A 22,949-nucleotide genomic window follows, 5' to 3' on the forward strand; every position below is an offset into this window, starting at 1 on the left:
CAGCAGTAAGATTTTAAAATCTATTCTTTGACTCACAGGAAGCCAGTGTAGCCATTTAATGACCGGTGGTTCAGTATTTTTTTTTTGGGTTGGTTGGACGGGACGAGTTAGTGTCTTGTCAGGTGGGCTGACCATGGGCTCCCAGAACACACGTCTGTCACTGGCTGAGGGCATCTATACGTCAGTGACCTCAGAAAACAGCCGACCAATGAGCATGTAAAGAATCCACCGTGGTGGATTTCCACTTGGGAAAGACGTGGCGTGATGTTGCAGGCTGTGTGTGTGTGTGTGTGTGTGTGTGTGTGTGTGTGTGTGTGTGTGTGTGTGTGGTTTTGTATTTGACACAAGAGCTCCAGAGTCCAAAGGCTCCATGATTTGTTTGAGCAGGCTGGGGGAAGATCACTTTGAGGTTATATCAACACACCGAGCACATATCAATGGGATGATGTTGATATATCGGTGCAGGCTGATTGGATTAAATCCTGTGGTGGTGGGCTGCTTGACAATATATTTTTATATGGTCCGTTCAAGATTAGATATACAGAAAGAGCTTCTGACCCAACAAACCAACCAACCAACCAACCAACAACACATCCTCTATTGATGGCGAGGTAGGTAATCCCCAGCCTTTTAAACCTACAAACATGTTGCAAAACCAGGTCAACCCTCATGACTGTTTCAGCAATAAAAAAATCTATCTTTTTTTTAATTTATTTTTTTTAGCAAATTACACTGAAAAATTAAGACTCACAGTGGAAACATCCTGCTGGGATCTTTCTCATAATTTCTCAAAATTCTCATATATTTTTTTTTAAAGAAGACATTTGTGCCTGTCATACACAAGAGTCCCAACAAAGTTTATATTGAAAAGTTCCCTCTGTCACTTCTGAAGCTTCTAAGCAAGGCAAGGGAACCACATCCAAGAGACCAGGAAGTTCTAATCAACCCAAACAATCAAACACGCCACCAAGCCCCCCCACCCCCTGCTTTTTATTTTAGGCTGCTGCTATTTCCACAGGAACCGAAAGCGCTCCTTGGAGAATTCAGCCACCCTTGTGCTTTTAAGAATCCCAAGGACGTGTTGAGTGAGCGCCAACAGCAGGTCATTGGGTTCCACTCCTCCACGCTCATTCTGGGGGCTGTTAAGGCCACTGGAATACTAGAGAGCAGCAGCAGCTACCACCTTCAGCGCTGCTCGTGCCAAACTGGCAGCGAGGCTCTGTCAGGACTCCAGTGGCCTGGGATGACAGAATCTCCAACAACGTGTCTGAGCACAAACTATTAGTAGAAACAGCTATACAGCAATACAGCGGCCGAACAGCCAACAAAACGGTGGCAGGATAATCAAAACCAGAAGACATGAGATATTCCCTTTAGCCTTCAAAGGGAAAATTCCAAGACTTGGGGACCCTTCCCAAAATGATTGTGGATCACTTTCATACTTGACTGTTAGACAGCAGCTACACTTTTGTCTTTTTCTTTTTTCATCTCTCTTCTTCTTTTTCTACAGTTATTTCTTATTCAGTGCAGGTTCTGTATGATGTAATACACTGGCAGTGGCGGGGGCTGGGCTGGTGGTGGCTTATATTTGCTTTCAGTTACCTGTATTACCCTTGGACGATTATATATATATATATATATATATATATATATATATATATATATATATATACACTCAACAAAAAAAAAATTCAACAAAAATATTGCAAAAAAAAAAAAAAAAAATCGATTAAAAAAAACAGAACCGCAAACACATGGGGAAACGCTTGGTAAGCGACAGGCCAATCACAGGTACGCATAGTGGTCAAATGGTGCCATCTGCTGGGAGATAAATAGCTGTGTTTTTTTTCTTTTTTCAAAAATTATTTTTTATTTCGGACCAGAGTTATTTGGTAACCACATCAGAATGTAACAGCTTAAGAAATTTAAAACAGTTTAAAAAAAAAGAAAATCACTTTATTTTTGTGTGAGAATATCCGTAAATTGCATGACACAGACCCAGCAGTACACTATATTGAACATTTATTGCTGGGTTAATTATCCTCTCATTGATTTAAAAGGCCACAGTAAATACTACAATATTGCATATTACTTTGTATACTAAATACTAAGCAAACACCGAAACTGTAAACTCCATCCCTGAATACCAGCTGCTGCGCCTGCTGCAGCTTTTATCAACACTAAACGGTGGAACATGATGCATCACAGCAAAACTTGTGAGCAGTAGTTTGGGCTTCACTGACATCGAACCCAATTCTAATCTAGTTTTCCAGCTGCACGTTCACCACACACCACGTCCACTCAGCTACACAGTGAGCACATTTCCAATCATCACAACTCATCTGGGGTTTTTGCCACCACAACTTTATTATGTCTTTATACAATAAAAATACAAATTCAAAAACAAAAAACAAAAAACAAAATACAGACGCAGTACACCAACACAGTGCTAAGTGCCACGTAAAGAAAGCCAGTTCAGTCCAGTCAATGAGTCGACTGACTGCCTTTCACTTACTGTCATGATCAACATCAAAACATGCTTTCCATGTTCAGCCCCTGAACAAAATAATTATAATAATACAAAAACAAACTACTTGATTGTGCAGAATCTGCGCAAGGCGTTCTAGTAAATCCTCATAAGCACTTTCTTTTTAATTAAATATTACACTCAGGTGGAGTGAGGTCCAGAGTACAAGTTTGGTTTTTAACTGCGGCTGCGTAAACAAACAAACAACGCACAACAAAAGGAGAGAGAGTATAGGTGTAACGTTGCAGACCACATTTATACATTTCCATTACATGAGATGGACAGGGGGAGAATATTAAATGTCATAACGAAATGAGTGAAAAGGGACATTGTTGCATATAAAAACGAGCAAACGAATGAATGAACACTGCCTGAGGTGAGCGTCAGCCCGGTGCAGTCCACCAATGTGCAGGGAGTAAGAGGCTACTTCCTCCTTCGTTCTTTTGGCAATAGAAGGATGGAGTGAGGAGGAGGAGGAGGAGGAGTGCAGTGTCCCACCTTCCCCACCAGGAGAATGGAGACGATGTAACCTGCTGGTGGCGCTGTTGCTCTCCTGTTGCCCTTCCTGTGCCGTTTGCTTGAGCAGTGACACTTTATGGATGAACAAAGAGCTCTTCATTGTATTCACACTAGACAAGATCCCCCTCCACCTCCACCTTTCACTTGATTATTACACAGTAATATGCTGTTGATTGGCAGATGGTCTCAACAATCAGGGCTGGCAAATTGGCAAAAAAAAACAAAAAACACAATGAAGACCTTAACGTCAGAACGGTTGCTTGGAGTTTTTAAAATATCTTCTTCTTTTTGTTCTTTTCCAGGGTCCTGTGAAAAATACAAGAATAACAGCATTAATATTCTACATTAACTTGTATGGCAGATGATGTGTAAACAACACAGTGCTGCTGCAGAACTCACACTGACTTCATTCAACACAGCAGAGAAGTACAGATGTATAGTGACATAATTGGCTTTAACCCCACCACTTATGCACTTGTTCAAACATGAGGCAAATGTGTTCATATTATATTAATAGGCCATAGGTACAAATAAAAAAAGTTTATTATATGTGATACATCACATATATGATATGAAATGAGATGTATCTATCCATATACTCCGTTTTCTGTTTGAAAACTGTTATATTATTATATTATTAGAATTATAAATATTTGTTGTATGCTATGGATGAAGAACTCAGTGATTTTATAGGCGTAACTATTAGGTTGCATTATTAATGGAAATTAATATTTATCCTCAATATGATTGTTAACATGCATGTTACCACATGAACAGTTGCGTCAGTTGCACTCCTGTCCTTCTTGTGTTAGAATACAAGTTCACTCAATTTCAATGTCAGGCTCAAGGTCACTGTCTTCCAAAACTTAAGACGATGGCAGTCGTCCATCTTGCCAAACATTTAAGACAAATAAACATGAAACAAATAGATCAAGATGTTGTGTGATAAACTGTGTTACTCAACACCTTGTTTGCAGAAGTCTTACTTGATAAACATAACCGGCAGCATATTTCCAATTCTAAGATAAAAAGATAAAGACTTAATACTAAACATATTCAGTGTTTCTTATGCAATTGTCTCACAACACTTTGTTTTTTGTAGTTTTTCTTGTGGTTTATGTATGTTGAAATTCTTTATGATATTCAGGAACTTTGTCGCTTGTCTTCTAAGCACTTTTTGAACCTTTTGCTGTAATCCTTATAAAATACATTGCATCAACCAGATAGTTCAGTCAACATTAAAATGCAATTGCAATGGTCTATTAGCTGCAAGTTTAGACATTGAAGTATGTGTTATGTATGTATTCAGTATTTTTCTCACCTGGAGGCATCAAGTTTCTGCTGCTCCAGGATCCTGTGCTGGGTCTCCCAGCTGGCCTTCTCCTCCTCCAGTTGGCGCCGTTTCTCTTCCAGCTCTCTGTGCTGGGCCTCCAGATTCTTCTTCATCTGCTCGTGACGCCGCTGGAGCTGCAGGGACAGTGTGGTCAAAGGTCAGGGGGTCAAAAATAGCACAAAGACGAACAACAACAGACAATCAAAACTTGATGAGCATGTTGAAAACGTGCATGCACGCGGCAGCAGCAGCAGTAACAGCAATATTAACCGAAGTAACAGCAATATTAACAGCAGTAACAGCAGCCTGGACACACACACACACACACACACACACACACACACACACACACACACACACACACACACACACACACACACACACACACACACACACACACACACACACACACACACACAGTCTTACCTCAGCTTCAGAGTCTCTCAGCTTATGCAGCTTCTCCTTCACCTTCATCTCAAACACCTGCTCCATCTCTTGCTCCATTTTCTTCATCTTGGTGACATGATCCCGCCGCTCCTCCTCCATCTGAGCCAGAGGACTCCTGGACACACAGAACCTAGGTCATACAGGCGGCACACTAGGGGGTGCTAGAGAGGGGAGCAGTGAAGCTGAGAAGGAGGAGGAGGAGACAGGCCTGACTATGCCAACCGTCCCTGGAAGCCACCAGCAGCAGCCAGCAGCTTCCAGCGAGGGCTGGAGCCAGAGAGGCAGCAGCAGCAGCAGCAGCAGCAGCAGCAGCAGCAGCAGCAGCAGCAGCACGGAAGAGAAGATAGAAGCTGGACCAGAAGATTCGGCTTGACGCCACACAATTCAAACAACGCCAGGACGAGTTGGCGTGCTGGGAAAGCACCTTCCTGCGGCGCATCACTGGACTTTGGCTGGTAGACAGCAATAGAGCGACATTAAAACTTTATTATGGTGATAAATAAAATACAAACCAGGACAAACAAGTTGATCACCTTGAGTTTGATAGTCTGGTCCTGTGAATGCCTGTGTTTTATCCTCAGTGGACCAAATGCAGCATTGACATTCAAATGCCAGAACTGTGTTTGCACAATTGAATTTAAAAGTTTGGTTATGGCTTCATCCTTAAACCTATTTTATTTTTATTTATCGAATTACAATGAACCAAAAAAAACAAACAAACCTCAAGGTTGTCAGAACTCGTGTTTCTCCTCTATAGCAGAATGAGAAATGTTCTCAGTGGGTGTAAACATGACAACTAGGAAGCTCACTGATCTATAAAAGCAACAAACTCTAGTTTTATTTGTCGTTCTAGTAAATGGTAATTCTATGTTAATGTGAATGTGCACATTAGCTAAATTGGAAGGAAAGGGGGAGGACTTCTGCACTTCTGTTAAATGATGTTTATTATTACTTTTATTTTCCCTTCATTTTTTGTCAAGCACCTTGGGTTGCATTTTTATATATGAAAGGTGCTAAACTAATAAAGTTTGAATGATTGATTGAAATCGTAATGCCACTAAATTGTTTGCAATTTGAGCTTGTCTTTATGTTATCACTTTTGTTTTTCAAATGCACTGTACAATTTGTTTTTTGACTACACTTACGACTTTTGCCAACATCGACTCCAACATTTCTCAGAACAAAAGAACCAGAACATGGTGCAACACTGTGAACTGCCACAGTGAAACTTGTCATAAGTTCTGTTTACTTTTTTTTTTGCTCATGCCTTGATACCAGGCACTGGGCAAAATACGGCCCGGGGGCCTAATGCCAGCCTTTAAGCTTTTGAATCCGGCCAGCAAAAATTTAAAAAAATGATTTCATTGGTCAGTAAGTCATAAAATAGCTGTAATTCATCTATTTTTTTCAGTGTTTTCAGAGTCATTTCAATAAAGAGCTGAACACCGTGGGGCTTCAAAGACACTGATTTGGTTGCAACTTTGCTTCTTCTTCAATTGACATTAAAGCATCGTGTTTTCTACATATCCCATAATAGACTGTTTCCTCCTATGAGGTGGCTCACCAGAACACTCCATCCATCTGCTGCTGCTCCGCTACCCTCTGGCACATTGTAGAACGCACTGTGGCCCCACCAATCAGTTGCCCACCCCTGCTTTATACCCACCACTACCTGTGCTCACTTCTGTTCATAACCAGCCGTGAAGGTGAAGACACTTTCAACACACAACAAAATAGCTGAGACTTTAAGAAGAGTTGTGAGTGATTTAAGACACAACATACAACATGAAAGCTGCTGCAGCATCATCTTGATGGTGCAAGACACACATCCACCCGAGGTGCAGGTGAATGAAACACAGGCACAAAGGCACAAAGAGCCATGGGTGTGGGGGGGAGAAGGTGAGTGAAGGGAGTGAGGAATCACCACTTTTTCCAGCAATGCAATTAAACTTACATTTCTCCAGTCGGCTCAGGTCTAAAAAACAAAACGCACAGATACTTAGCATGCAGTGGTCAACCGTGAGTCAGGCTGTGAGAGTCAGCAGGTGAATCCTGACCGCAGCTTGGATTAGAGTCCTGGTGCAGTGTAGTGTAGTGTAGTGTAGTGTAGTGTAGGGGTTAGTCAGCGGTGGGGTTAGCGCCGCTTTGTCTCTCAGTGCAACATCAAGCTCAACTGGTGAGACTGATTAGTATCTGCTCAAAGACTGCAGGTCAAACACTCGAGCCAATCTTTAAAGCTGCATATGCTAAAAGAGTTTCGTCCCTGGCAGGCAAGATTTTGTCCGACCCGACACATTTTCCGTTTGAGGAGTAGCAGTTACTGTCATGCTTTGTGGGGATCTTGTGTTGGTGTAAGAAACAGGTGTCTCAGATGCAAGGCAAATTTCAGGGGGAATTCTGACACTGTGGAGGTCTACTTTCCAAATCCACGTCGGTTCTCTACGTGTTAGTGTTAATGGAGCCGTTCTCGACACCTGTCAGACGCGCCTCAGGTGCGTCAGGTCCATCAACTTACTTGGTGAGGTGTCCCCGGCTCTGACTGGTGTCCCCGTTGTTGCAAGTGACCGCGGCGAGTTTTCTGCTTCGGTAGTTTTCATAGTGAACGTTGTTCGTCACATCTTTTAGGTCCTGCATGTGGGTTCTGAAAAACAGAAACGCATTTTTACTTGATGTTGATTTTTTTTTTTTTTTTGTCAAAGCATTTGCATAAAACAAAATTTATTAAAAAATAATAACTGAAACAAAGTGAAAATAAGTGCAATCTAAAAGGTAACCACGTGATGTCACTGTTTCTTTTTCAAAATCTCCAAATACTTGACACTGAACCTTTAAGATTGCACAGCTGTGCAACACCTACAGCTTAAGTCACAACTGATAATGGCAATACACTGCGTCCATAGCAAAGCACTCATCTGAGATTAATTACATTGAACACATGGATTGCAGTTAGTGATAAAAACAAGACAACTAACTGAGGAGTCAATGACTGACAGTTGACCTACCGGATGAGCATGTTTCGAAGGATGGTGAAGTCACAGTGCTCACTGTTCTCCACTGCAGAACAGAAAAATAAGAGGATTGAAACCATTGGCACACTTGTTACATCAGCAAACTAGTTGAAACTAAATTGTAAAAACACAATACTGGTCTTTCAATGGAGCGTCGGTGCTAAATTTGGTCCACTGGGGACAAAACACAAGCATTCAAAGGGACAAGACTAACAAACAGTTTAACTGAGACAAGTCAGACTAGTTAATTGGTTAGTACAAATAGAAATGGCACGGGAATGGCAGAAATGACAGGGATTCCATAACTCCAATGTTCTCCCTCAGAATTGGAGAAGTTGGGGATCATTTTCCTTTTTCCTCGCTCAATCAACTTTAACATGGGATTGCTGCAATTCTCAAATTAGGCACTTGAACGAGGCTAAATACAAATATGTTCTAATTCTATATACTATAGTATACAGAATGGGGAAAATAACAGTAGAACAAACTAGAAACAAATCTGATTTCCTTGTCAGGTTCAAATGAAAGTATAACAAAATTGATGAATCCTGATCAGTGCACAGAGACACTGGGAAACTAAATAAGGGAGCTCATCAAACCCACAAGTACTTCCAAACAGAATTTAGACATATAATCTTTCATTGAGGGTTTGAACACAGAGAGAAACAGTCGTCGATAAATTTTACTGCAAAACCATATGAGTAAAATAAAAGGAGCGAGTGTGACATAAACATCGCCGGTTGTGAGTTGCTGGAGGGCGGGCTGAAGGCGCGCTGCAGTACCAGAAGCTACCGGCAGGTGGCAGCAGGATCCGCTGCTGGTGTCGCTGCTACAGCTAACCGTCAACACGGTCCCCTTCTCTGATGTCTCTGTCGTAGTGGCCCGCTGTGCTGAGAGTGACTCGCATCGCTCGCATTGCCGTCCCTCCTTCCCTCCATATTTACGCTGAGTGTGAGCCAAAAACACTCGCGGTATTTTAAAACTCACTGGTGGCAAACCGCTTTTATAGCAGCCCTGCTACTAGCCGCCCAACGGCTACAGTACAATGTCCCCCTGTACGCTGAGCTAGCAGTTGATTTTCTGTGTTACCACGAAGTTAAAACCATTAAGTTACTGACCTTCCTTAAATAAATAACTTTAACACCACATATTTAAGCATATTTAGAGTTATTGAACACATTTTTCTTTGCTGCACAATTCTGTATATCTTGCTCATTACGTTGATGTCTTCAGTATCTATCCGCAGTGTAGAAAATTGTAAAGATTTAAAAAAAAAAAAAAAAAAAGTTGTGGCCAAACTTTTGACTGGTAATGTACATATCATAGTGGCAGGATACACTCACTGGCCACTTTATTAGGTCCACAGTCCTCCTACATGGTACTTAAGAAAGTAGTATCCAGTGTGTGTTTTAAGGTTGGTTGTGCAGTCTGCACAGCTATGGCACAACAGTTTCTCTCAACAGAAATGGCGGTGAATGAAAGAAAATGAAGATTAGTAATTTACGAACTACTTAAAATATTACAATACCTACTAATATTTGCGTTTTTTAAGCAATGGGACACTGTAATTAATTGGCCAGTAAATGCACTAACATGCTGCAATGACGGCAGACTTATCAAGAAAATAAAGTGAAAATGTTGGAAACATAAAATCAGCCCTCTGCAATCACTCAGCGACATCCTAACTGCTCTAATCAACCGTTTATCAGCTTTAAATGTCATGATAATGTTATTAGCAACTGCCTGCAATAGGTTCAAGGCCTGTGGCCACTGAGGAAAAACAAGCGTGTCTGCCAACTACTGGCAGGCTGGTGATTGTCCTCATTTGTTTGCATAGCTCAACAGCATTGTTTACATTTGTCATCACAATGGGAATTGACTCTGTTCCACTTCTTCAGTTGAATCCGGTCTATCTCCACACGGCATGCGCAGTGAATGAGGCAGAGAGTCGACGACAAGTCATCTCTCATGTCACTGGAATGTCTGAATGAAGGACTTGAAAGGCCGGCGGAGGACACAGTTGGTGTTTTTGAAGGCACTCCACAGTTATATAAATAAATATCAGGACAGAATGCTGGATGCCTGAATCCATCTCAGTTCATAGGATAAACACGCTACTTAGTTTATTTCTGCTGTCATGACACATGTCAAAAGATTAGTTATGATCAGCATTAGTGTATGGGACAGCCTTTTATAAGAGGCATCTAAAAAAAAAAAAATCAGTACTATGTGGGTAAAGGCAGACTTTACCCCTGTGAACAAATAGAGTAACTGTACACAGATTTATTTCTGTTATCTACAGTGAAGTCCTTGTTTAATTAATAGGAAATAAACAACAAAAAAGAAAAATTGAATTTCTCTCGTATTTCCTTTTCGGTCCTTTTCGGTCAAAGCAAATGGTCATCATCCTCCCGAGTCAGAGGGATCAGTTGGTTTCTCTTTGATTGTGGAAATTGCTTTGAGGCGCTTTTGGCTGCGATTTCTTGCTTTAAATGCCGGAATTGTTCCTTGAATACGAGGCTTCAACCTTTTGTATGAGATACAAAATGCCTCATCCATCCAGTTTTACACCTTTTTGTACTTTTTTGCTCTCTTGTTCTCTGCATGCTATCCTTCCACTGTGGCCGCCGAGTACGACAATTTCAATGGTCTGTGTATGTTACATATACTGTAGGATTGACACCTTGAACCTTGAACCAGTTCCTGACTACTTCGGCACTGAGACTCTGATGATTTATAACGCGTAAAACAACAAAATTCTAATTATATCTACATTAAAACAAGCAGTTGTCAGGACTTTTGCTGCACGCTGTGTGTTGTCATGCTGACTGTCACAGACTGTGACGCAGTTCGTCGATAGCAGCACGTGCAAACGCTTCATACTGAGATGAAAGCAAACAAGCGCACATGGACTGCGTTACTGCTCTGCAAACCACTTGCACATGACGCTCGCTCAATAATTCAATAAGCGTGGAAATGGTGTGTTTACATGTCTGTCGGGGAAAGAGAGGGCGCGGGGGGGGGGGATCACGAGCTGGGGATCAGTTAACCTTTGCCCTCTCACCTTCAGCCACACCCCAGGGGTACTGCCGTCCACGCACTCGCTTCCCGTTGACCTCGATGATCGTGTTGCTACCAACGACGGCCAAGGGTAAACGATCCTACACAGAGAGGGAGAGTGAGAGAGAGAGAGAGAGAGAGAGAGAGAGAGGGGTGGGGGGTGAGGGAGAGTGCAACTGTTGCATAGTTCACACACAACATCTATAAATAGAGCGAAGACCCGACACGCACACAGTTTCACGCAAAGGATGAAGGGCATCAATCAGAAAGAGCAAAACTCTTTGGTTATTCATCCATCCATCTATTCAACCATTCATTCATTCATTCATTCATTCATTTTCATTATACTATCAATGTTTTTGTTTGTTCATCACTCTCAGTCTATGTGACTGTATTGTCCTATTGCACAATAAAATAATAATTAAAAAAAAACAAAAAAACAGAGAAATTGGCAGAAGGGCTCTCGGCGGTTGCTCCAGTTTGGACAAACAGACCTTGATTCTCCTGGCTAACCTCATGTCCTCCTCATCGCCTGTGTCAGGGAACTCGTAGATCTGGATTTTGTTTTGGAGAATTTCTCCCATGATCTGCAGGGGGGAGGGGGGAGAAGAGAAACAAAAGGAAACGGTGTGAGAGGTAACAAACAGTTTCACGGAGATCGACGGTCACTGTTGGAGGGGAGTCCACGATGCAGCCGCTTGTTCACTCGACGCACCACCCAACACCAGCAGCAGCGCCGCAGCGTGTGCAAACGGTGACCTGGTGCATCGTCGATACGTCTACTTTGAATATTTTCTGCGATACAAGAATGTGGCAAGCAAGCTGCACATGCTGCAGACGATGCAAAACAGCAGAATGTGAACTTCCTGGAGAAAATATACAAAAGATAAAAGACAAAATGGTACTTTGGGTTTCAAAAATTACGGCTTTGAATTTTAGATCTTCAAAATCAACCTTCTTAAAGGCTCACAACTTTAAATTTAGATCAGGTTCATTATTTTAGATCCAATTTAATTTTAGAATTTTAGATCTTAAAAAACAACTTAGGCACACAAAGGCAACACAATGCTAACACACAACTAGTCCAAAAAAAAACAAAACAGCCTCATCTAAAATCAATAAAATTCCTATGATTAAAGTCAATTAAATACTTTTTTTTCTGTTAAAGTTCAAACAAGATCAATCTTACAAGGCAACATTGTCTGAATGCTGAACGCTGCAGTAACAAGTCACTTCTGTGCACAGACACGTTTCAAGTAGATTTAATTTATGTGATTAGTGGAGGCCAACTGTTCTCTGGGCTTAGACAAGAGGGAGGATGTCCTCAGATAATACGCTGCAGTCCTCTTCAATAGATTGTTAGCCAGACTACACCAACAACTCCTTTTCTTTCTTCCTCAATGCAGTTATTTACTTATTTCATTTGGAATGACCCATTAGAATGTCAGCCAGGTTTAGATCTGTGCAACATTTCTGGAAAAGTACATCCTGAGCCACAACAAGCAACCATTTCAAATGTAACTTTCTCAAAAACATGATAAATGTGCAGCTATTTATGAAGATACTTCTTGGAACAGTTTATGTGATGACTTGTTACGACGTGTTAATGTCTTCAGACGTGGTGGACACACAGACCTGGTGCTTGAACTGTACACACTCCTCAACAGTCATTGTGTCCGATTTGGCGATGAGAGGGATGATGTTGACTTTTTCATGTAACCGTTTCATGAACTCGATATCCAGGGGCTTCAGTCTGGGGAGGAAGCAGAGAGAAAGGAGGTCATTTTTAAAGGTTAGTCCATCAGTACACAGCTGCGGAGCGAGCTGTGGGCTTAGCGTCATGTTTCACCACTCGGCTGACCTTAAACGGAACATCTGGATGGACCAGAAAGCAGAAAAAAAAAAAAATTGTCTCTTGGTTGTTGTCTTTTGGATGCCAAAGACAATTCAAAAAAATAAAAACAAAGAAGAAAAGCTTACATTGATCATGCAGTACCTACCCATGTCCAGATGGGGCGATGAAATACAGACAGCAATGCACCCGGCCGTCTGGCATCTTCCGTCTGTTGACCCGCGACTCTGCATTCAAGTAATCCTCAAATTTACTATCGATGTAGTTGATGACAGACTGCCAGCTGTGGAAGACACAGGATCCGCATGAGAATTGAATGTAGCTGAATGGATGCTGTTGTCAAAACTACCAGCATCTTTTCTTACTTTAACCAGTTCACTTGTTTAAAATGGTGAAACATTTGATGGTATTGACAATTCAATGAAGGATCTTCATGGTAAACAGTGATGCTATGTAGCCCACAGTAGCGGCAATTCCAATGATCCGGTCAATAATGAACTCACAAAGCTAAAATAGAATAAATAAATAAAATGGAATCTGAAAACAGACATCATGGCAATGCTGCTGGCTGGACAGAGGGACAGTGACGGCCGCGCTTACCAGTTACTGTTGTCAACTGCATCACCAAAGCCAGGTGTATCAACAATGGTGAGCAGAAGATGGACCCCTCCTTCCTTTATGAGAACCTTTGACTGCTCCACCTGCCCACAACAAGCATCAACACAGGTCAGTCCAAACCCTTTCATTCCGCAGTTCATCCTCAAGTTCACGGGTAAATTAAAATCATGACACAAAGACGAAAACTTGGAATATTCACACACGCCCTCGATGACCTTTTAATGTTACTTTGTTAGTGTAGAAATGATGCGAGAGATCCGTGTGTCGCGCTGGACAGATAAAGAATGTGGAGAACAAAGTTGTCTGTGAACACATGAGGAAAGTTTCAGGTCTGCTTTGATCAGCAAGCTGAGGCGCAACTCGTGATCGGCGGATGGATGAACTTTGATTTAATCAGGACATTTGTGCAAAACCAAGTCAGCCAAATCAGAAGCATTCGCTCGAACCGTCCAAGTGATGATACAAAGTGACAGCAGTCCAGTTCGCACAGCCTTTGACAGCTAAGAGACATTTTATTTAAGGTCCAGTGTGTAAAATTTGGCTTAATTTAGGATTTTTGTATTGGTAAAAGCTCAACATACTGCCCATAAATACATAAATAAAGATGCATACCACCAGTACAATAAAAGTAATTTGATTTTCCAAGGGTCTTGCTCCCAGTTAGCTGCCATCTTGCACCGCCATATTTCTAAGGAAGCCTGGTGCGGAAATCCAGCTGCCTGACAGCTGGATTTCATATTCAGGGTGAACGCTCGCGTCATCAAATAAATCAATGAAGAAGAACGTGGACGAGGTATGCAGGTTGGGATGTGCAGACCAACCGTAGTTCACTGGTAATCTCAGGAGAGGGAGGGTACAGAGTCCCTAAGGGGACTTAAGTAAAAAAGAGCACTGCAATCTAAAATATTACTACTTGACGTCACTGTTTCTTCTTTAAAAATCTCCACTTACACACTTAACCTTTCAATAAACTTTGTAGTGACTGTTTTGTAAAGACCAGTTGAGAAGCAGTTTAACAAACTGCTGGTTTGACGTCACGTGATCGGAAGACCTACTGTGCTGTAGCAGTGAGGAACCCCCCAGCAGACATAGAGCCATACGCCCTCAGGAAACCACATTTGTTGCACTACAATAACTAGAGATGCCCTTTAATTACCTTCCCGGTGGCAGTGCACCACCGCCTCATTAGACCCACAGTATTCTCAACATCAAACAACTTGTCATTGCTTTCACAGATTGTTCTCCCTCTCTTGAGCTTTGTGCCAGCCATTTCAATCACTTCATCAACTAGTTGCTGGTAAAACCACCTACCATTCACGCCCTGTGATTTGTCACCAGGTGGGCCAACGTCAAAATAAGAAATCGTTGTTGATTCTCAGCTGCAACTCGATCCGTTATTTTAACTAGCAGCTATTGGGTGAACATGAAGCAGGGTGGGGAGCTTGGGGGGCACCGTGTCCTGTAGGTGTGATGGCGAAACTGGATCGCTCACTGGAGAGGTATTAGGCATGTGTTACATCCCTGCTGGTGAAAGGAGTGACAGGTGAGAAGGAGCGGCAGGGGACGAGGAGTACGGCTGCTTTGACGGACACATCTGAACAGGTTCCAGGAGGGGTTGCAGGCCACCAAATGAATGGTTCTGTCTTGGTGCATTAAAGTAAGACAAAAGACATCAGTGCACTCCTTTCTCTAAGCACTACCCAGTGGTCTAGACCAGGGGTGGCAAACTGTTTGACTGGTGGGGCAGGAGCAGATCAGGAGCAGATGGATCGAGTGTTTTTGGTGACGCCTCATAGAAGAGGGGCAGCTGTGGCTCAGTTGGTTGAGGTGGGTTGTGAATTGATGATCGAAGGGTTGGCGGTTCAAATCCCGGCTCCAACTGTCCACATGTTGAAGTGTCTTTGAGCAAGACAATGAACCCTAAATTGCTGCCAGTGGGGCTGGCAGCGACTTGCATGGATGGCAGCAGCCACCCATTGGTGTATGAATGTGAGTGAATGGGTGAATGAGAGGCCATTGTAAAGCGCTTTGGGGTACTGTGAAGGTGCTGGAAAGTGTGATATACAGTAAGTGCAGTCCATTTACCATAGAAGAAAGAAAATATATCATGGGATATGTAGATTTTGCTTTAATGTCAATTGAAAATGAACAAAAATGTTACAAAAAAAAAAAATCAGTGTCTTTGAAGCCCCATTGTGTTTAACTCTATTGAAAGTGCTGAAAAAACAGATGAAATACAGCTATTTTATGACTGACTGACTATTGATATAATTTCGGCAGGTCGGATTAAAAAGTTTAATGGACCACATATGGGCCCCGGGCCGTAGTTTGCCCATGCCTGGTCTAGAGTAAACTCTACCCTGTACCAGTCACAAGTCTAGGACTTTTAAGTGGATCCCAGTGTAGAGCCTTATCAAAACAGGACGTTCTGCAGAAGGTCTATGTAGGTTTTGATCTTGAGAGCTTGAATTAGGGACAAGTGAACGCACCAGTGTGAATCATTTTTAGTAAAAAATGACCTGTAAGCGCTGCATTTATTAAGCCATAATCAATTTGTTGACCTAATTGGATGCAGAGTTTCTTGCTTTGTGTTTGGTTAAACTTCATTCTATTAGACAGGCTGCTGCAACCTGAGACATTAATGGCAGCCCCGTTCTACACTGTTGACCCCCACCCACCAACAAGTATTCCACTGGCTTTCTTTAAACTGACCTCTGACATGCAGAGTTGCTACTGGGCTGTTAAGGTGACACTTAGATTTAAAAAAATAAAGAGAGAGAAAACCAGTATTTAATTCCGGGTTTAGGATGAAACCTAATTTTAGATAAAAACTAGCTGAAAAACGCAAAAAACAACCAAATATGTAAAAAAACAAAACACACTGCACGTTTTCATTGAAGAAAATAAGGACAAAGTCTATTTGACACAGCCAGAGCTGGTGTTACACCACACACTTTGAAGTTTCAAGTAGAGGACTGCTGTGCAAACAGCAAACTCAGCAGTGTCTCCTCTTCTAATGCGGAGCAGCATGAGTCAAGCCACAGACATGCCAATTACTGAGACTGCAGACAAGGAATAATGGGAATAACAACACCAGGCTGTAACAAGACTATGGAAATAAACCAGTTTGCTCTGAATTTTAATTGAAACCAATTCATCTCTTCTTTTATTGAATGTTCAACCATTAATTTTAATATTTATAAAACTGCAATTACATAACTGTTTATAAAAGCTATTTGAATTTTGGAGTTTGAATGAAGATGGAAGGTACAATATCAGGATCACATGTGGGTACCAAAGAGAGGGCGAACAGTTGTCGATAAAGTCAAAGCAGTTACTAGCAAAATCATGACAACATGATGTTCTTTGCTGTTGATTAATGAAGGCTGCAAACTCTCACTATAATCAAAAAATAATCAATACCAACACATTGGAGAAATCCATTTGGTTTAACAAAGACAATAAATGACATTGTCCCCTGGTGACCATACATGGTTATGACACGTTCGCCAATATCAGAGCTGAACTGCAGCTTTAATCTGATGAAGCTCATGTTATGCGTGTGAAGTCGCACTCTGTTGGAATCTTCTTTCTCTCCATCATCGTGTGACTATTCTGTGTTATTCTGTGCTATGTCCTATTGTTTCCCGGCAACATGAGGAAACAAATGAGACACTTAATTTAGTGACTGATCTGTTCAATGCAAGAGGTATGACTGAATTATCTTCAAATCTTATCATGTCACCACGGTCTTCACCGTGGCAGAAATAGCTAAACATGAAGCCGATAGTGATGATACAGGATATGAGAAGATCATTTTTCATGAGCGACTACATAGAACAGAAGCCTGTATTAATCCCACATTGGGGAAATTGCATTACAGCAACAATATAGTGCAAATAAAAGGCAAATTATATTAATTAAAAAGAAATGATAGAGTTAGAAAGGACAAACAAGACATTTACATTTTATGAACAGTTGGATTATTTACAGTTATCTACATAACACTGACATAAATAAGTGTTTCATTGCAGCTTTATGAAATGTAAGGTGGTTAAGAAGATGATTTCACTGAGTGCAGTAGTACAGCCTGATGGCTGCAAGGAGAAATGACCTGTGGCCCCGCTTATAAATCATAGTCAAAGTTAAGTTTCCGTCCACATAAGACTTTTTTATTATTAGTATTATTATTTTAACGTGCATGTAAAACTGATGACAGAATAATCTTACAATTTTAATAGTGTGTGTAATAACACACCTGTGGAAACGATCAGATATGGCTCCTCGCCCTGCAAGGGGTTAAACAGCCAGTCTGGAAACCCACTCCAGTGCACACACAGCACATTAATCTCCTGTAAACTTTTCAGAGGAGCCGACATATTGCACCAGTGGCGGTAAACAAATTGGAAGCAGCAGTGGGCCGAGCGCAGACGGATCCCCTCTGTGTTTTGCCAGGATTAAGGGGAGATTGTGGGCATAGTAGTAAATCTCAAGAAGCAGGTGAGGGGAGGGTGCTCATCATTAGACTAATCTAAAGTACACCGAGCAACAGCTTAGCAGCACAACACTGGAAGAGGAGCCTGAAAGAAGAAAGAAGCTCAGAAGTTTGGTGCTGTGTTGAACTGTTGCGGCTTTGCTGTGGCGCTCAACACCAGTCTGGTGTGAAAAGAAGATCTGCTGGTTGTACGAAAGCAACAATATTCCTAAACCTCGCTGACAAATCTTTTGGGAGTGTGTCACACACACGGCTCCTGCTACGCCTGTAAACACCCTGAAGCATGTTGATGCACACTGAAGACAAATCTGGGCATAACACCGGTGTTGTGTCTCGCTCTGGTTGTTTTGTTGTTGTGCGAGGAAAGGTTAACCGGAAATGAACACGCTGAAAAGACTCATATCGCCCTCTAGTGTTGGGGAGGAGGACTCGCTCCCGTTAATAATTCAAGTTCCTCAGCTGCATGTGTGCTGGGACAAGGAGAGAAGAAAACCGAATTCTGAGCAGAGCTCGATGAAGCGGTGCATCACAGATGCGCCGCCAGACAGCCATGCTGGTGTCATCACGAGCGCTCGGGTGGCAGGTGGGCGGGGCCACGTCGCAGGAAGAAGCCCGTTTGTTTGAGGTTTTGCGAACATGCTTCAGCAAAAGGTGTGCGGTGTGAGCACACAGGAAATGGAGCCTGGAGTCGGCACCTGCTGCAGCGAGAGCTTCACAGGCTGATGCCTTCATGTCACGTCCAGAGGAGCGCCGTGGGAACTGAGACACACGTGTGCTGCATGTAGCTTGACTGGCCAATAAGGATTTAACAGAAGAAAAAACCTTATACACTCACTGATGATGTACTGATTGCAATTATTTTTCAAGGTTAAATGTGTCTTACACTCAAATTTACAGGAAGAGTGCACTTTTTGTCACATTTTTAAGTGTTTGTACTTTACATTGTGGGATTGAGAAACGTAAACATGTTGAAAGAGGCAGAGCTCAATATCCAATCGGTCATGGTTGCTGGCTTAATCCAGAAACATGGATATGACACAATTACCAAAACCATGAGCACAGACTTTCTTTTGGATTAAGTTTTCGTTTAAACATTCAAACATTTCAAAGTTTGATTTTAAAATATTATTTCATAAGTATCATTGTGGCAATTGTAGGATCCCCAATAGCAATCAAATCTATACGGTTATTAGCATTTTTCTGGTACAACAGACTATTTTAGATGTTATCTTCGCACAGTTTCGACAGTAGATTCTGTCTTCCTCAGACGGAAGCTACTGTCGAAACAAGTCGTGTCATGTGTTAAATAAAGAAAAATGCTATTAATTCAGTTTTCAATCAAATCTGTTCATCAGATCATTTTGAGCGCCATCAAAAGGGTGTTTTTTTTCTGGCCAGGAAATACGAATTCCAATGAATTGTAATTTTTAAATGTTTAAATAAAACACACTCAATTCAGAGAAAGGTTCCATATAGTGCATCTCTACTTCTGCTGCTGATATAAAAAGCCACATCGTGTAAATTAGTAGTGAAAGTCTGTTGTGGTGGTCCGAAGCAGAAAGACCGACAGAAAAAGCTGACGAACCGGTTGAACTCGGAGCAAGAGCATTTGAACTTCACTTGACGGAGCCGAGTGACGGTGTCACAGCCGTGCATATGGTACAGCTGTACCATATGCAGCGTATCCAGACGGGTGATGTGCAGTGCAACATGGCAAAACACATGGCAAAGAGAAGTAAAGAATGTTACCTGCACAGTTTTTTTGATTCTGTGTGAAGGGCCTGGGTATTCAGGGGAGTACAGGTCTGTCAGAAAGAGCGAGTTGATGAGTGTTGACTTCCCCAGACCAGATTCTCCTGAAAGACATAGACAGAGGTGTTGGTGAAACACACTAACAGTCTAACATACAGAGGACTAATGTGACATCAATGAAAGGTCCAGTGGGATTTCTGATTTCTAAATTGGAAAAAGCTGAACATACTGCTCAGAAATACATTAATACAAGTGTATGATTGCAATATTTGGCTTTCTTAGCCTTAGAATGGTTCTCATCTGAATATATAATACACATAGAACAATAAGGGTCTTGCATCTAGTTAGTTGCCATCTTGCACCACCATTTAAGAATGTCAGCCTGTGCTGTTTCTGCACTTCACAACCATTGATATTGAAAATGATGATGAGAATAATAGTCAGTTGCTTTATTGTAACCATGACAGAGCTACTTGGGCACTACTCAGGTGCCAGAACATGGTGATAAACACATGGAAAAGAGCAAAGGTTTGGGAGATTTGCAGTCACTGTGGTTTAAATCAAGTGAAGTGTGGAAGTGACGACACAAGAGGGACGTTTCATTTCTGCACTTCTTTTTTTTTTTTTTTTTTTTTAAATAACATTGAAGTGATTGATTGTGATGGTGATGTTGAAGGAAAAGAGTCCTCATAGAGGTTTTCAGTGGGAAGACTCTTTGACCAAGCTTCCAACAATGATGAAGAAAAGTATTGCAGTGTGTTCACTGTCTCGTCATCGGTTCGTTACCTGAGGTTGACTCATTTTGACTCACTGTGCAGTGGAGCCAATCAAATGTTGGTCTGTTGAAGACCAATGGTGTGTTTGAATATAGACTAGACTCACTTTAAGTATTAAATATTTTAATTTTTTCATTTGTGCTAAATGAGCAAATAACACATTTTGAGAATTTATTCATATAATTTTGGTACTTTTCACCCTCCATAGTGGCATGACTTGATTTCCCTCCACTACGGCAGTCTTTCACTGACACTCTTATTTTCAGTACAGGAAATAACTTGAAAAAAGTGTTTAGACCAGAGGAGTGGGCACATAGGGAGGCAGTTTTGTCATCTAAATTGCTTTTCCTGTCTGTAGTTTAGGAGTCGAAGCAGAGAGTCCGACGACTGGAGCTATGGAGCGCAGACTTAGGATTTGTAACCCCGCTCTCTAAGTGAAAACAGTTAAGAGTGAGTTCATGACACACAGGAGACGAAATACAGCAATAAAACATGTAAGATAAATATCAGCGCCTAAAGGTTTTTGCTTATGACGCCACAGTGGAGCTACAATTGACTTTGCGTTTCTGCTCTTTTGTCAACTCAGCTTGTATCGCTCACTGTGTTTCAGCCACGGCTTGTTCTAAACCACAGCCGCTGCCAGGAGCAATAGCACTCAGTCCAAATGAGTTCTCCATTCCCAGCCGGCCTTAGAGAAATATTTTCATTTTTGTCAAAATAAAAAAAAAAGGGAGAGAGGGACAGGAACTGTGAAATCCCTCATTAAATGACAATCACCAAAAGATGTGCTGCTGCTTGAGAGGGACGAGGGATTCTGTCCCTCTGCGTCATCCCAACATGTGGAGCCCTGCGTGGCTGAGTTATTGGCGGCAGCTGCCCAACTTGGCGCTGGAGGCATGTAAAGGTCAGGAGGAGCGTTTTGGCTACAGTGGCAGCCGTGCGTAACATTGACTTTGCTCTCACACTGAGGCTTTTGTTCCATGTGTCCCTCGTTGCTCTCTGTGCGCTGCGGTGGCACGCCAGTCGTCGCACTGGACATCGCTGCTCTGAAGGAACAGCGAGGAAGCCTCCAGAAATTTTTTTCCCTCTTCGACACCTTAATCTAATTTTCTCTTGATGTGCATCAACAGAAATTGATGTGTACTGCAATTTATATTAAAATTGAACAATTTAAATCGGTAAATCTACTAAAAATGTGCATGACATGTATGGGGCACTCACATACTTGCGTGTTTGCAAGTTGCATATCAAAGTAATTGATTGCTTTGCTTTGACTTTGTTTTGTTGCTGACAACCTCCTTTTTCAACGTCACTGGTCCCACTGCACAATGTGTATCTTTTAACCTGCTATTGTCTTAAATCTTGCAACATTTTCAGTCAGCTTTTGGCGCCGCTGCAAGCAGAAATGAACGAAATCAATAAATGAAAAAAACAACAAATTCCAAAAAAAGCAAAATTGATGCACTGATTATGAATAGCAATATACTGTAGCACTGCAGTTTGTAAAATGTGTACGAAAATATTGGATTTCTTTGCCTTGCTTCATTTTGTTTCGTCGCTCATCTTTTTTCAACATTACTGAACTTCACTGTATTTTGCATAATCTTTTAAGTTGGTATTTTCTCAAGTCTTGTCTTTTCAGTCGGCCTTTGGCGCCACCGCATGCAGAAATGAACAAAGCAAATAAATGAACAAACAAAAAACAGCAAAGATTCTGAAGGTGTAAAAATTGATACGCTCGCTGTGTTTCCATGACAGTTTGTCGCAAAATAAAAGCAATATTTCTAAAATTTCGACAAAATACAATTGCGATTTGCAGGTGTTTCCATTGGATGCTGTGAAGTGCATAAGTTCTAATTCTGGTCAAATCTGGTCCAGCAATATTTATGAGAGTTACGTTTGCTTTTGTCTGTTTACGTTTGTTTGCCGTCAAGAATGGTGGTTATATTTTTCTTTGATGACTTGTAAAAAAATATTCCATCTCCTCCTCCATCCAATCATGACGCGTCATTTTCACTGGTCAGTGAACTGGTCACGTGACACCGTCCGCTGACGCCAAAAAAAGAGTTTCCATGACACTTTAGCGATATACCTCTATACGGATATGTGTGAAAATCCACCTCATGAGAGCAATAAAACCTTTCCGCCCTATTTGAGAGGTTTTCCCAAGTTGAGCTGTTTCCATCACCAGTTTTTTTATCGCGACATTTAGGTTTTGTGCAACTCTAGGGGTCATGGAAGCGCAGCTACTGATAATGAATAGCAATATACTGTAGCAGTGCAGTCTGCATGTTGGACTCGCTTCAGCACAGGAAACCCCTTGCACTGATCTTGAAGCCATTAGCCATTAGCATGTGCAGTGTTGAATTATAGCTGAACTGGAGCACCTGTCAGTTTCAGTGAGATGTTGAAAGTGTTTTGGTTGTTTGTTTTTTTTTTTTTTTTTTTTTTCAAACATTATCAGCCGAGAGAGACTGTGATAATAATGCAAGAGCGGAAGCGTTTGCACAACCAGACAGGCCGTGAAGCTGATAAGTAGCGCGTGCAGTGACGACGGATTGC

The 22,949-nt window shown here is 41.7% G+C and overlaps 1 protein-coding gene across 3 annotated transcripts in view; it reads right to left on the minus strand.

Annotated features, from left to right (window-relative positions):
- Window positions 1-2,343: 2,343 nt before the first annotated feature.
- LOC142905016 (septin-7-like) overlaps window positions 2,344-22,949 on the minus strand; it is a 31,221-nt gene continuing 10,615 nt past the window's right edge. For 2 of the 3 annotated variants that reach the window (XM_076051477.1, XM_076051479.1), the window contains exons 3-14: window positions 19,609-19,715; window positions 13,347-13,447; window positions 12,895-13,029; window positions 12,530-12,647; window positions 11,389-11,481; window positions 10,899-10,995; window positions 7,829-7,880; window positions 7,342-7,467; window positions 6,781-6,801; window positions 4,806-4,941; window positions 4,368-4,513; window positions 2,344-3,352 (exon numbers count right to left, since the gene is read on the minus strand). In XM_076051477.1, coding sequence (XP_075907592.1) covers window positions 3,316-3,352; window positions 4,368-4,513; window positions 4,806-4,941; window positions 6,781-6,801; window positions 7,342-7,467; window positions 7,829-7,880; window positions 10,899-10,995; window positions 11,389-11,481; window positions 12,530-12,647; window positions 12,895-13,029; window positions 13,347-13,447; window positions 19,609-19,715 — 1,169 coding nt within the window. In that variant the 3' untranslated portion in view covers window positions 2,344-3,315. The remainder of the gene's footprint in view (window positions 3,353-4,367; window positions 4,514-4,805; window positions 4,942-6,780; window positions 6,802-7,341; window positions 7,468-7,828; window positions 7,881-10,898; window positions 10,996-11,388; window positions 11,482-12,529; window positions 12,648-12,894; window positions 13,030-13,346; window positions 13,448-19,608; window positions 19,716-22,949) is intronic. The other variant, XM_076051478.1, reaches the window with a different exon arrangement.

The sequence above is a fragment of the Nelusetta ayraudi genome, unplaced genomic scaffold (genome assembly GCF_046127955.1).
Source record: "Nelusetta ayraudi isolate G7.1 ecotype Tasmania unplaced genomic scaffold, CSIRO-AGI_Nayr_v1 ptg000135l, whole genome shotgun sequence".
Taxonomy (NCBI): domain Eukaryota; kingdom Metazoa; phylum Chordata; class Actinopteri; order Tetraodontiformes; family Monacanthidae; genus Nelusetta; species Nelusetta ayraudi.